The sequence below is a fragment of the Staurois parvus genome, unplaced genomic scaffold (assembly GCF_062004578.1).
Source record: "Staurois parvus isolate SC_StPar_1 unplaced genomic scaffold, SC_StPar_1.0 ptg000135l, whole genome shotgun sequence".
In the NCBI taxonomy this organism is placed as follows: Eukaryota; Metazoa; Chordata; class Amphibia; order Anura; family Ranidae; genus Staurois; species Staurois parvus.
In genome coordinates this window covers 6,491,119-6,507,146 of record NW_028317931.1, presented here as the reverse complement: position 1 = coordinate 6,507,146, position 16,028 = coordinate 6,491,119, and the positions used below count along the sequence as shown (strand labels likewise).

General features: G+C 42.3%; 1 protein-coding gene across 2 annotated transcripts in view; it reads left to right on the top strand.

Moving 5' to 3' along the window:
• The window catches only part of LOC149466017 (carotenoid-cleaving dioxygenase, mitochondrial-like), a 53,782-nt gene extending 38,995 nt beyond the window's left edge, over positions 1-14,787 (top strand). For both annotated transcript variants that reach the window (XM_089673098.1, XM_089673099.1), the window contains exons 10-12: positions 4,486-4,665; positions 7,180-7,290; positions 11,169-14,787. In XM_089673098.1, coding sequence (XP_089529224.1) covers positions 4,486-4,665; positions 7,180-7,290; positions 11,169-11,288 — 411 coding nt within the window. In that variant the 3' untranslated portion in view covers positions 11,289-14,787. The remainder of the gene's footprint in view (positions 1-4,485; positions 4,666-7,179; positions 7,291-11,168) is intronic.
• The last annotated feature ends 1,241 nt before the right edge of the window (positions 14,788-16,028 follow it).

The window sequence follows — 16,028 nt, the reverse complement described above, 5'->3', positions numbered from 1 at the left end:
AGGCAAGCTGTTATGCAAAAAGTAGTTTCCTTTCTTGTTTGTTGAAAGAGTGAGTTGAGAGACAGCAATAGTCATTATTAGTCTTGCTGAATTCTCTTTTTTATGAACTACTTTTATTTACAAAATGAAGAGTCCAGCAGCAAAAGTGTATCACCGTTTAATGATCTTGCCAGATTGTAAGAGATAAGAACTTTGGGGCAGAACTTTCACGTTCAAAGTTCCAAAGACCTAAAAGTGGCTGATGAAAGATTGATAAATTGCAATCATAAGAAGTGCTAATCGTATCACAGCGCCTTCACTTTTATTGTGCTATTGTGTTTATTGTCCTATTGAGCATTCAGCAGTTCAGTAAGTGACATCAACTCCTGATCTTGGAAGGAGACAAAGCGGTAGATTCACTAAAGCTGGTGTACTCAGAATCTGGTGCAGCAGTGCATGGGAGCCAATCAGCTTCTAACTTCAGCTTGTTCAAGTAAGCTTTGGAAATAAAACCTGGAAGCTGATTGGTTTCTATGCAGAATTGCACCAGATTCTGCACTCTTCAGTTTTAGTAAATAACCCCCAATGGCTGCTTCTATTTGCTAGAAGATTGCTGAGGATCTGAGGTGTGATCAGGGAATGACAGGGCGAGGGAAGCACTACACTGAATCACCAGTAGTTACACTCTTGCATTCAGGCTCGGACTGGGACAAAAAATAGACCCGGGCATTTTAGACTGAGCAGCCCATTTTTTTTAAACCAAATTACAAATAATGTTGTGAATGTACAATATATGTAAAGCACTGCGTAAAATTGACAGTGGTATATACCGTATTTTCCGGCGTATAAGGCAACTGGGTGTATAAGACGACCCCCTAATTTTCCAGTTAGAACATAGGTTTTGGGCTATTCTCGCCGTATAAGACTACCCCCCTTCCGAGGCAACACCATTTAAAAACATCAGATTGTTTAATTGAAATGGTTATGACTTACCGGTACTTAAAATCCTTCAAAATCCTCATGTTCATCCTCTGACATCATAAGTTCATGAATGACATCTTGTGATACATTTGTAAGACAGTCATCATATGGATCAAATTCCAAGTCAGATGGTTACCGCTGGATGTGCGGTAATACGGTAGCTTCGGCTACATACAGTATATATGTGCAGTAATTTACATACAGTATGCCAAGCTGGCTCAAAACAAATGTCCCTATGACAGATTAATCTGTCAGCCCGCTGGATGTGTGGTATATACAGTATACTGAGCCAAGCTGTTTCAAAACGTACCGGTACGTCCCTACGGTAATCAGCCTGCTGGATGTGTGCATGTACAGTAGCTGAGGCTACATACGGTATACGCTGGGCCAATCACGGCGAGCGATGTATTCTACTAATGAATACAAAGCCTGCTTGGATTGGCTGAGGTTGTGACCTCAGCCCACCTCTCTGACTCAGCCAATCCAAGCAGGCTTTGTATTCATTAGTAGAACACATCACTCGCCGTGATTGGCCCAGTGTATACTGTATGTAGCCGCAGCTACCGTACATACACGCATCCAGCGGGCTGATTACAGTAGGGATGTACCGGTACATTTTGAAACCACTTGGCTCAGCGCAGTATACTGTATATACCGCACATCCAGCGGGCTGACGGATTAATCTGTCATAGGGACATGTGTTTTGAGCCAGCTTGGCTCAGCGTGGTATACTGTATGTACAGTATTACCACACATCCAGCCAGCCTGACCCAAACAAACTCAAGGTTCACATTTTATACCCCGCGTATAAGACGACCCCCAATTTTGGGGTATATTTTTAAGTATAAAAAGTAGTCTTATACGCCAGTAAATACTGTAAGTACCTGTAATAATAATTGACAACTACTGTTTTTTCTGTCTTTTTGTAAAATTTAGCTTGCTTCAGTCTCTGTAATTTAAACATTGTTTGCTCTTGTGGTGCGATCACCGATTATGCATGCAGGGCCTATTTGCGTGCAAGCACAGGGGAATGGGGCCACTTTAAATTTTTTTTTTTTATTTTATTATTTTTTATTGAAACCGTTTTTTTCAACGCTGTACCTTTTAACTTTTTTTTATCAATTTCATTGCTATTACAAGGGATGAACAACATTCCTTGTAATAGAATGGGCCATGACAGGTCCTTTCTATGGAGAGATGTGGGGTCTGTTAGACCCCATATCTTTTCTCTGGTCTCCACTACAGCCAATCAGAAACAGATCAGTCTGATCAGTTGCTTTACTGGCTGGTAACAGCCAGGTAAACAAAGAACCAAAACATGAAGTGATGAAATCTTTGTCACTTCCTGTTTAGGATAGGAAGGGAGAATGTCACCAGCACAATAGGGGAAATGGATCACCAATATGGGAAACATTGCCTTGCTGTAACTATGTGATTGTTCATTAAAACTTTTGGACCCATATTGGTGATCCTCAGTGTGCTGGTGACATTTTTTCCTTGCTGGTTCTGTTCGGTTCCAGCCGACGGTCGCTGCAGCACCCATTTATACACACAGCCATTTGTAACGCAGGAACATGTGCGTTTGGATTGTACTCTTGCTTCCTGTTTATGATGTCACACAGTGGGAGGAACAACATCCATTCCTCTCACTGTGTGCCTAGAGCTGGATGTCACCAGTTGCATCCTTACAAGGCTCCTCGATAACACGGGTGAGCCCGGTAAAGACGGCGGTTGCGGTGGTGGGTGGGACCCCCTTCCAACGACTGTAAAAGTAATACTTAGCCACCCAGATTACTTTTATCTTATGCAATTGAGCTAAAGAATGATATCTCGATCATTGCTGCAAAAATTTGCATTTTTTTGCTGTAAATAACCTTAAACCCCTAATTGTTTATATATTTTCTGAAAGCAGAAATTTCAGATGAAACCCTTGAAGTAGGCCCCCCCAACTATGCTGCAGCAAACTGCTGAAAGCCAAGCCCCTTCAGGCCATGGACTCCTCCTCCTGCAGGACTGGACCCAGGATCAACTCAACTCTGCTACAGGCCCCAGACTAATTATGGGCTCTCCAGCCACCTACTGGGCACACCTCCTCAGGGAGTGGCTGGGTCCCCATAAATATTCAGACTGTCCTTTTGCCTTTCCTCACAGAACCCTCCAGATTGCAGGGAGAAATAATCAGACCAGCAAGCTAAAGCAATCAACAACTGCTCCACAAGCTACAGAGGAGCCAAACTAAATTTACTTAGCATTTGGAAGCAGTCTTTCTGGGCTGACCTCCATAACATAGCGTTTTGGGGGCTTAGCATGTATGATACTGCTCCGGACCCAAGGCAAGCTACATAAGGGGTTTGGACAATGGCTTAACGTCAGTTTGTGCGACTTCATCATTTGCCACCGGTCTAACCTCTCTGGGGAAATCCTACCCTTCCCCACTTTCACTCTATTCCCGATCCCCGATTTTGGGGGCGAGATATGGCATCAAGACCCTTGCTGATATTATGCCCTCTGGGGTCTAGCTGGCTTTTCCTTAGTTCTCTCAGCTGTTTCACCTCCTGAGAGGGATGCTGTTCAGGTATTTCCAGCTAACACACGCGACCAGGATACAGTTTCCTTCAGACAGACGCTACTGAGGAGCTGCTGGTCCAGGGATACCTGAAAAAAAAACATTATCTGCCCTTTATGGAGCGTTGCTATGTGTTAGCTCCCCTAGGATAGAGAAGCTGTGGGTGACATGGAAGAAAGACATCCCCTCTTCGGACGAGGAGGACTGGGAGGATGCTTTGGAACCAGGGTCCTCAGCTGGCCATTTCTTCTAAAGATAAAACGATTATACAGATCAAGTTTCTGCATAGGGTTTCCTCTACCCTTCTGACGCACTCTCCGATATACCAAGAGTGAGACCCTACCTGTTACACCCAGGATTTGTTATACACATGTTTTGGGCATGTCCTAGGGTTATTCGAGCGAATCAATCTACGATTTTCGATCTAATCCATCTACATCTACAGCTCTCTGCCCCTCTTGCCTGATATGGATTTACTGGGACTTCATGATGATGTACAATGATCCCATTATTTGAAATTGTTGATATCCTATCTCCTATACCAGCATTTTTCAACTAGAGTGCCGAGGCACCCTGGGCTACCTTTTGGGATCTTTAGGGGTGCCTTGACAAAATACCTAAAAATTGCCCCTAATTTCCTAAAAATTGTATACACGGCAGCAGGTGAATAAAGCTATTGTAGTCTGTATTGTACTACGCTTACCATGTCAAACGGTCTATGGTTGCTCATTTGTATTGTTATTTCACTCCCCTTTTTTCAGTAAAAATCCTGTATTGCAAAAAAAAATAAAAATTCGCCTAGCATCACACCCTAACTAGGAGGCTTACTAACATGCCAAATTAGTTCATGATTGGTATCTGTTAACACCATTATTTTTGAAAGCTGTTTTAAACCAGATTTTTTTTCTGTATTTTTGACATTCAGTAGATTCTCTGTTCATTCTCTGTCATTTGTGCAGGTGTGGTGTACCCACGAAAACCTCCATGACCACATGTTGGACGCATGTGGAATAGAATTTCCTCAGATAAATTATGCCAAGTACAACACAAAAAAATACCAGTTCTTTTATGGTTGTGGCTTTCAGCACCTGGTTGGGAATTCTTTGATTAAAGTGGATGTGGAGACAAAAAAAGCAAAGGTTAGTTATTAGGTGAACTGGTTATATGGCAAACCACGCTAAATGTAGAAAATGTATTGACTGTTGTCAATACATTGTCTGATTTTGTTTGCAAACTATTCACCTGGATTGTTAAAAAAATAAGTTTATGAATGCAGTTCATAGCAAACGGCAATCAGATTATAGATTTCATGTATTACTCAGCATTTTATGTGTTCTACTAGATCTACATTTAGGTAGTCCTAAATGTTTTCATAAGTCACACGGTACATAGACTGATATGTGTTAAGACCCGCAAAGTGATAAAGATATATGAACACAAATAGAAGGCTTACCTCCTTCATACACACAGTATTGGTGAGCTGATAATGGCATATAGGGAGATCGATAAAACTAAATTGAGGGAAAGGGATTTAAAACTGATTAGTGGATTGCATATTTCTATTAAAAGATTTCTATTAATAGATATCCTAGATTTGCAGAAGTAGGGTAGTAAAAATGGCTGAAATTCAGGTCAGGATGCCCTGATTTGAATTTTTCTGTGTTGCAATCATAAAATTCTGAAAAACTAAGGTAAAGGTTCAGGTAGTGTAGTAGGTAGACATGATACAAATAATAATGTAGCTCAACTAAAATTGTGTCTCTCATATAAAGGAGTCCCAAAATGATGAAACAAAAAAAGTCCATAAATATGGCCAACCACCAGTGAATACCAGATATCACAGTCTTCCCTTAAACGGATCACCCACGTGTCACATGCATAACACCCTGTGAACCATATGGGCTCACCTCACATATTTATGGATTTTTTTTGTTTCATCATTTGGGACTCATTTAGAGTCATGAGATTTCTCAAGCTGATGGTGACAACAGTGGACCATGCTTGTGTAATGTTTGTTGGAACAGCCCACACGACAGGATGTCAACATAAAAGTAATACCACAGTGAAGAAAATCAGCGAGCGCTTAAGGTAAGATCAGCAGCAAATGCACTAAAAGGGAACCAGAAATGAGTCAAGGAGGAGCCGTACGCCGTGACGTCACGCCGCCGGAGCCTCACGAAGGTCCGGCGGCCATCTTAGAGAGTGGCTGGTCAGTACAATACTCTACAGCTTTGCTTAATCATGTTTTTTCTCCACGTGGATGATACTTATGCTTTTATGCAATAAATCATTGAATACTACACTATGGGCACCCTCTTTCTTGGCTCTGCACTGAGCTGATAAATTTCAGAATCCCATGTGAAGGACAGCTGCAGAGCAGCTCCGGATTCAGAGAAGGGAGATTCTTTCCACGCTGCACATCTGATCCACCTTAAAGGGGACCTCTGGCAGATTATACCACTTATACAAATTGCGTGTTTATAATGCGCATCTGGTCAGTGCGCATTTTTATCATATCCCCTGCACTTCACCGAACGAAATATTATCACATGGAATGTATTTGAGATCACCTGGGCATGGGATCTTCACGTAACATTACTATTTAATCGATGTCAGAATTTCACCATCACATGGACTTTTATCCATTTTTATATATATATATATATATATCTTTTTACATATATTGATGTTTTACAGTTGCACTTTATTTACAGTGTGTTTTTTGCACAAAAGGACTATACGCATCAATATTGGTTTTATATATAATTTATTTGATATTAGACACGCTGCACTTTTTGAACATAAGAGTAATACTGGGAAAAGGCAACAAGCAGTTGTCACCCTTTAACAGGAAGTGCTAAAGCAGGACCTTCATGGGAGGATTGGCGGGCATTATTTTTTGGCAAGCTGTAGATTTAAACAAACTGAAAATGACATGTAAAATAACATTATCATGTTAAACCTTACTTGAGATTTTAGTGTATTACAGAAACAATTGTAAGATGTTGAACACTTTTGTTTTCCGTTATACTGAATTTATATTAAGCATTTACCCTGAAAGATAAATTAGACTTTAAGGAGAAGAATAGCCAAAGCTATTCGCTGTACTTCTATGGATCACAAGAGTGCACTTTGTTCTGCACTACTGTGACCTGTTTTAAGCCAACAGCGGGCTAAAGACCGCTCTCAGCCGGTCCAGGCTCTGGAAACATCCCGACTTTAAAGTCAGGATCCACCCAGATGTCTGGACCGGCAACCTCTGAGCAAGCCACTAAGAGCCTGAGCCAGCCATTCCTGCCCCCTCCACAGCCCAGTGCTCCAATGAGCACTGGAGGGGCAGAGCACAAACAGTCACCAGCTCTCTGCTCACTGAAGAGGGAGAACTGAGCGAACAGTGGTCGTTGATCGCTCATTTCTCAGCAGTCTTAGAGCTGGTGGGAGACAGATGCAGCATCGGATTGATGCTGCATCTACCTAGGTGAGTTTGTATGTTTTTTTTTTTAAACCCATACTTCAGTTAAAGACTGCAATAATAAGCCAAAATATGCACTTCCCTATGAACACTATACTTCCCTTTTTAGCTAATGTTTTATATTGAGCATATCTTGGAGGATAAAACTTATGCATATAATTCTCTGTCTCCAAATGTCAAGATATGGAAAGAAGATGGATTTTACCCTTCAGAACCAATATTTGTGCCATCCCCAGATTCTGTGGAAGAGGATGATGGAGTGATTCTTTCTGCTGTTCTTACACCTCATCAGGTAGGTGGCTGGACTTTGTACCATTTTCATCTTGTCACGTGATAATGGAAACCATAGGTCCCACTCCCTGTTTCTGGAACGCTTCCTCAGGCCACATTTACACCTGGGCATTTTATGTACAGTGTATTCAAAAAATTCCTGTTGGCTGCACCTCTGATGCACTTTCTTGAAAATGCACATTATTTAAGTTTAATGTTAACGTGCCTTAAATTCATTGCACAGGTATGAACTAGCCATTGGTGGAAGTTGCTCACAGGAGAAGCCCAGCAGAGCAGTATTTTTCAGTCCTAGGTCTCAGACCCAGCATTAATCTTTTCCATCTCCACAGAGAGGAGGATTAGTTACATACATTTATGAAATAATATACACTCACCAGCCACTTTATTAGGTACACCTGTGCAATTGCTTGGTAACACAAATTGCTAATCAGCCAATCACATGGCAACAACTCAATGCATTTATACATGCAGACGTGAAGATGACTTATTATTATTATTATTATACAGTATTTATAAAGCGCCAATAGTTCGCTCAGCACTGTACATTACAAAGGGGGACAGAACATGTGACAGAACAATACCAATACAATGCAAAACATGAGGGGATTGAAGGCCCTGCTCTTTCAAGCTTACAATCTAGGAGGGAGGGGATGGTGGCACAGGAGGAGATAGCTGTGGGTGATGGAGTGGTAGGAAGAGTGGAGGAGGTCGGCAAGTTAGCAGGGGGTGGGGTAGGCTTCCCTGAAGAGATTGGTTTTCAGGGTGCGCCTAAAGGAGAGGAGAGTAGGTGATAATCTGATGGGTTGGGGCAGGGAGTTCCAGAGGATGGGTGACACCCTGGAGAAGTCCTGGAGGCGGGCATGGGAGGAGGAGACCAGGGAACTAGAGAGAAGGAGGTCTTGTGAGGAGCGGAGTGTGCGTGCTGGGCGGTACTTTGATATTAGGTCAGTGATGTAGTTCGGGGCAGTATGGTGGACAGCTTTGTACGTCAGTGTTAGGATTTTGAATTTGATCCGTTGCGCAATCAGAAGCCAGTGGAGGGATTGGCAGAGGGGGGTGGCGGAGATGGAGCGGTTGGAAAGGTGAATGAGTCTGGCAGCCGTATTCAGGATCGACTGAAGCGGGGATAGCCAGCGGCGAGGCAGGCCAGTGAGGAGGGAGTTGCAGTAATCGAGTCGTGATATGATGAGTGAGTGGATGAGCTGTTTAGTGGTTTCTGGGGTTAGGAACGCGCATATTTTGGCGATGTTGCGGAGGTGGAGTCTGCACGAGTTTGTTAAAGATTGGACTTGGGGCTGGAAGGATAGGTTGGAGTCCAGAATGACACCAAGTACTCTGGCCTGCGGGTGGGTTTGATGGTGGCGTTGTTGGATGTGATGGAGAAGTCAATGGGGGGTGGTGTCCGGGCTGGGGGGAAGACAAGAAACTCGGTTTTGGAGAGGTTCAGTTTAAGGAAGTGGAGCGACATCCAATCTGATATGTCGCTCAGTAGGTGTGTGATTCGACTTGCTGACGTTCAAACTAAGCATCAGAATGGGGAATGAAGGGGATTTAAATGACTTTGAAAGTGACATGGTTGTTGGTGCCAGACAGGCTGGTCTAAGTATTTCAAAACTACTGATCTACTGGGACTTTTACACACAACCATCTCTAGGGTTTACAGAGAGAAGTCTGAAAAAAAGAGAAAATATCCAGTTAGCAGCAGTTGTGTGGATGAAAATGCCTTTTTGAGGTCAGAGGAGAATGGGCAGACTGGTTGCTGCGACATTCAAATGGTAAGGTCAGAATTTGGCGTAAACAACATTGAAGCATGAATCCCTCCTGCCTTGTATCGATGGTTCAGGCTGGTGGTGGTGTAATGGTGTGGGGGATATTTTCTTGGCACTAGCAAGATGTACCTAATAAAGTGTCTGGTGAGTGTACTTGTATAAGAAAGGAAGTAACTCTTTATCAAACATATTTATTTTTTTCACTATATACAATCTTTGTTTTGCCAATATCCAAAAAATTACGCATGGAAAAGGGTTCCCTAAGCACTATGATTTAGCTAAAGTTACAGCACAGCTGCTTCTTATGAAGCACTTTGAGTGAAACATTGCACTGAACCATTTGATAAAAGATAAGTCATTGGGACCTAAAAATATTATGTGACTAAAATGTTTATTATTTTACTTTTTTATTTATTTTTTCTTGACCAAATATAAAGAGAAATAATGTACAAATCCACTATAAAGTCCCTTTAACCACTTGCGTACAGGGCACTTGTACCCCCTTCCTGCCCAGGCCAATTTTCAGCTTTCAGCGCTGTTGCACTTTGAATGCCAATTGCGCGGTCATGCAACATTGTACCCATATGATATTTTTATCATTTTTTCACACAAATAGAGCTTTCTTTTAGTGGTATTTACTTGCCACTGGGTGTTTTATTTTTTGCGTTATAAGCAAAAAAAGAGCAAAAAAGTGAAAAAAAAAAAAGGTTTTTCTTTGTTTCTATTATAAAATTTTGCAAACAGGTTTTTTTTCTCCTTCACTGATGTGCGTTGATGAGGCTGCACTGATAAGCATCACTGATAGGCAGCACTGATAGGCACTGATGAGGCGGCATTGATAGGCGGCACTGCTGGGCACTGACTGGTGGCACTGCTGGGCACTGATGAGTTGCACTAATGGGTGGCACTGCTGGGCTGCACTGATGGGCACAGGTGGGTGACACTGCTGGGCACTTGTGGGCGGCACTGCTGGGCACTGATCATCAGGGCACTGATCATCAGTGCCCTGATGATTGGTGCCAATCCCTCTGACAACTGCCGGTTCTTGGCAGTACTTTCCTCACGCTGTGATAGCGCAAGGAAAGTGCAGCCGATAACTGGCAATTGCGTTTCCCATTGATCAGTGTGTCATTGAACACGGCTGATCATGTGGTAAAAGGCCGCTGTGAATGGCTTTTACCACGTCACGTGATCAGCTGTGTCCGTAGGACACAGCGATCACGGAGATCGCTGGGTGTGCGCCCCTGGGGGTGTGCAGGAGAGCGCGTTCTGGAGGACGTCATATGACTGGCGGTTGGCAAGAGGTTAAAAATTATTCTGTGCTTGTGTGGATTACCTCTGGGTACTCCCGTATCTTTCCACACATGGTAGGTTGATTGGCTCATTTATTTATTTTCCAAAATGGTTCTAGTACAGTTGCAAGAAAGTACTGCACTGTGAATGTTTACATGTTATGTGCAATTAAACCATGGCAACATCTAATGTTTGTGTAGTATTATGTTCAGCAGACTGTGTTCTTCTATTGTTGTGACTTAGATGACGTTCAGAGCACATTTTATGCCCAATTCATGCAAAACTCCACGTAATCCCAAGGGGTTCACATACTTTTTCTTGCAACTGTATGTGTCTCTATGCATGTGAACTAGGGATATTAGATTGTAATGGCAGGCATTGATGTGAATGTACAGTATGTAAATAAATATTCTGTAAATAAATAAATCTGTAATTCTGGGTATGGTGGAGCATGTCACCTTCTCCTCCTCTTACTATGCAATACACAATACCTGAACTGCTGGCCCAGGCCCTAAGTAAGCTGTGTGTACTGTGACAATACATTTTATTCAAGTGTGTTTGTGTTGGAACAGTTTCCTAGCTTTTCTAACAGGAAGAAAACTGTCATGTGAATGATGTCTGTAGTGACACGGGTATTCAGGATAAAGCATTGACAGATACAATGTGGGTTCCTGCTATCAGCCAGCATGGTGTCATTCCATTATTTTCCACGAGAGGGTGAAAGAAAAAAAATGACATTTTCAAAATCAGTTCAGGTCAGTGAATAAAAGAAACCTCACAGTATTTCATATTTTCTCGTTGTCTTTTTGTTTTTTAGGATAAAAGTACATTCCTTCTAATCTTGGATGCAAAAGACTTCACAGAAATTGCCAGAGCGGCCGTGCCTTTGCAGATTCCTTATGGTTTTCATGGTATCTTTGTACCTCAACAAAACTGAATGTGAAGATCTGAAGACTGCCTTATGATTACATAGAACTTTAATCACATAGAACTCGCATACAACTGTGATTTATATAAATATAACATTTACAGTATATGAACTTGCTTTTATAAATTAGAATATGGAGCTGTACTGTGTATTCGCTGTCACCAACTTAAAGTGGAACTTCAGGCTGGCCCCTTTTGCAGGTTATAGCTACACTGGGTATAGAAAAAGAATTACCCCCCCCCCCCCCCTTAAAAATATTCACATTTTGTTGCTCTGCAGCCTGAAATGAAGACACACAGTTTATGTTTTGTCCAGCTCCAGTATGTACTCAGTGCAACTTATAACATCCAAGTGAAAGATATAACACCAACATGTCAGAAAAGAATAAAAAAACAAAAACTGAATCACTGAGTTGGAAAAGGATCACTCCTAAAAATGACTTGTAAAGTCAATCAGATGTAGCTAATCACCTTTTCAATGGCACACAAAGCCATTTGACTTTCAGCTGTGATAATCTTGTTTAGCTCAGCATGAAAAGAGCTTTCCTGGAGCTTTTCAGTCCCTGGTAGTGCAACTGAAGCAAACAATCGACTATGGGTGGCAAGGCACTGCTCAAAGATCTCCGGGATAAAATTGTGGACAGGCACAAGTCAGGAGATGGATGCAAAAAAATTTAAAAGTATTAATCAATGTCTAGAAATCTGTTATTAAGAAGTGAAAGGTATTTGGTACAACACAGACCCTCCCTGGATCAGGACGTCGCTCCAAAGTGGATGAAAGAGCCAGGAGGAAACTGGTCAGAGAGGCTACCAAGAGGCCAACAGCAACTCTGAATCAGTGGCAGGAATTGATGACAAAGAGTGGTCATTGTGTGCATGTGACAACATTATCACAAACTCTCCACAAATGTGGCTTGTATGCAAGAAAAAAGCCGCTCCTCAAGAAAGGCCACATGCAGTCACCACTGAGCTTTGCCATATCCCACCTTGAAGATTCTGAGGCCACATGGAAAAAGGTGTTCTGGTCAGATGAGACTGAAATTGAATTGTTTGGCCTCAACTCTAAATGATACGTCTGGCGGAAATCCAACACAGCTCACCATCCAAATAACACCATTCCTACAGTAAAGCATGGAGGGGCGAATATCCTGTTATGGGCGTTTCTGTGTAGCAGGGACTGGAGCGCTTGTCAGGATAGAAGGAAAATGGACGGGGCAAAATACTGACAAATTCTTGAGGAAAATTTGCTGCCCTCTGCCAGAAAGTTGTCAATGGGAAGAAGGTTTACCTTCCATGATAACAATGATCCAAAGCACACAGCAAAAATGACCACACAGTGGTTGAAGGAGAAAATGATGAATGTCCTTGCGTGGCCTAGTCAGAGCCCAGACATAAACCCCATTGAAAATCTGTGGAATGACTTGAAGACTGCAGTCCACAAACGGTCACCATCAAATTTAACTGAACTTGAGCAGTTCTGCAAAGAAGAAGGGATATATTGCAAATATAAGTCTAGATGTGCAAAGTTAATAGAGACATATCCAGCAGACTAAAGGCTAGAATTAAAGCAAAACGTGGTTCAACAAAATACTGACAAAAGGGGGGGGGGGTGACACTTTTTCCAACTCAGTGATTCTGTTTTTTTTAATTTTTTCAAATTTTTTTATGACATGTTGGTGTTATATCTTTCACTTGGATGTTCTAAGTTGCACTAAATAAATACAGCTGGATTAAACAAAAACTGTGTCTGTCTTCATTTCATGCTGCAAAGCAACAAAGTGTGATTATTTTAAAGGAGGTGATTCTTTTCTATACCCGCTGTATGTAAAACATTGAAAATAAGTGCCTATACTGTTTAAAATCCAGTAATACACTGTCTCACCCTGCTCTGCACATGCTCAGTTGCTCTCTATTTTTTAGTACTGCGCTGAAAAAAGGCCAATCTGCTGACAGCCTAAAGATTTAATACTGCTCAGGGGCTCTGGGCTTCAGCAAAATGGCTGCCTCCAGCAAGAAGAAGCAGGAACAATGCTGGAGGCAATTTATAGCACACACTAATTCTGGTAGCATAATTATAAATGTGAAATGTATGTTGCTTGCTAAAGAACATTATTTTTTTTATCATGTTTTTATGGGTAAACATCTGCTTTAACAATTGCACTGAAAAATCAACAATTTTAAATGCCTACTTGTATTGTTTTAATTTTCATAAATTGTATTCACTTGCAATGTGCCTTTGAACGTGCTAGAAAATTTGACTTCTTCAGGAGAGCATATTACAATGCACAGCCCCTCTATCCTGCCACAGTGTAGTTCTCGCCACTTTTGGGAGTGTCTGATTACTGCCTATGCTGGCCCAGCTCCTACACCTCTCCTCTCTCTATATAATTTTTTTTTCGTACCTGCAGGGTGAGGTAACAATGTGGACTATTATGAACTGTCATTGGGGTGACGGCTCTGAATCTGCTGGGGTTGCTGATATCACACAAGATGGTGGTGCCCAGCAGCAGTCTCATGGCTATTGAAAGTCTACATAGGAGAAGTATGTGCAGTGCTGGAGGACAGGGCAGTTCACAGACCAACAGTAGACAGATAGCATGTAACCTCTGATACGTTTGGGTATTGGGTACCCTCTAATTAGTTAAATCAACTAAATTTCAGTCACATTTTCCTCAACAATTAGAAAAGTATGCATCACCTCCTGTATGGTACTTTTGTAAAGAACGCGCATGCTTGATAGTAGCAACAGAAAAGATCGGGCAGCTTAACTTTCATGCGCTTTCAGCAAGCTTTAACAGTGCTTGAAGCTTGCTCAAAGTCTTCTGATTCCTGATAATTTGTTTAACCCCCCTGGCGGTATTTCTGAGTGTAGCTCGGGGTAAAGTTTCAGTACCAAAAGCGGTAACTCCGAGCTACACTCAGGAATACCTTGCAGCGTTACTTCGGGATCTCTTCTTCACTTACCTTGTCCTGCACTCCCGCGATGTCCCCCCTGCAGTGTCCCCTGTAATGTCCTCCGGCCGATGCCGGCATCTGTCATCTGGGTTCCGTCCCCTGCGACGTCGGGACGTACGGGGGACAGAGTCAGCGGGAAATTCAAACATCTTAAAAGTGACATTCACTCAATACACTAAAATCACATAGTATAACATTACTGTATCAAACCATTTCACATACATTTTGTCCCGAGTGCTTTGTCCTGTGCCCTGCCTGCATTTTTACAGTTTTTTCTGCCTGGAAACTGAGAAATGTCCATGGCGTCCAAAAAGCATCCCCTTAGGTCAAAAGCGGTTTTAGACCGGCTAGAGAACAGCGATAGTAAATCAGAACCACTTGCAGAATTGAGTGATAATGATTCGTGGGGAAATTCATCATCAGACACTGAAAACGATTCTGCGACTTTGCTCAGCGATGTGCGAATTTGCCTCTGTATTTCAAATTTCAGTGTTTTTGGTTTGATTATATTATTGAATTAAATGTGGTGTGCGAACTTGGCGCTATATTTCAAATTTCAGTGTTTTTGGGTTTAATTACATTTATTATTATTATTATATTATTATTTTTTATGATTATTATATTATAATTTATGATTTCCTGTTTCAGATTTTATCCTACCTGGGATGTTTGCTAGACTCTTGTTCAGACAGAATTCAGTGAGTTATTCCTAAGAATTACAGGCCTACAATAAGGTGATTGTAGCTGTATTAGTGCATTTGCGACAGAAACAATTGAGTACTGTCCGTGATACTTTTTTTATTTGCACTAACATATAATTTTGAGGACAAGCTTTCGGGGCGTGTCCCCTTCTTCAAGGTCCAAGCAGTACTGCTTGGACCTTGAAGAAGGGGATACTCCCTGAAAGCTTGTCCTCAAAATTATATGTTAGTTCAAATAAAAAAAGTATCACGGACAGTACTCAATTGTTTCTGAGGCCTACAATAAAAAAACAACACATTTCCATGCAAATGTACCGCTTTGAGCACAGAAATACTGACATAATCAGACCACTAGGGAGGTTAATGCTACAACCAGCACTCTGGGTGATTAGCCAAGGTGAAGGCAAAAACCTGCTGTGCTTATGCACAGGGCTGCTCTTAGAAACCACGGGGCCCCATACAGCCAACCTGACAGCCTTCCCCCCTCGGTACTGATCACTCGTGTTCATTCAGAAAAGCAAGGGGCTGGTAAAATGTGACATATTTACTGGACACTTTCCACACTCTCCATCCTGAAAGATCCTATTGTGTGCTTTCAGCTGTCGGTGGGAAGGAGAGGAGGGAAGCTGGCAGCACTGTGAGGGTGGGGGCACACAGGGGAGCCTGGACAGCAGGGAGAAACGTATGGTGCACAGGGAGGGTGATGGGTGCATATCTGATCCCCTGTATGGCTCTCTCTGCAGCACCTGAAAGCCAGCAGGAGAGAGAAGTGAAGAAGCCAGCTTTCACCTGCTGCAGAGAGAGCCATACAGGGGATCTGTTGCAGTAATTTCCTCTCTGCTGTGCCGATCACCCTCCCTGCCCACATCCGTTTCACCCAGCTTCCTGGGCCCCCCTGCTGGCCTGGGCCCCGTACAGGAGGACTGGTGGTACCCCCTTATCCACGGCCCTGCTTATGCATGTTAACCAGATCCTTTTCAGACCCCAACAGCTTCTACATTGTTTGCAAAATCAATGATTGTCACGTTCACTGAGACTATTAGTGAACAGATGGCCAAGCAGCAGTAAGACTCGGTGCAATTTCTTGAAGTCAC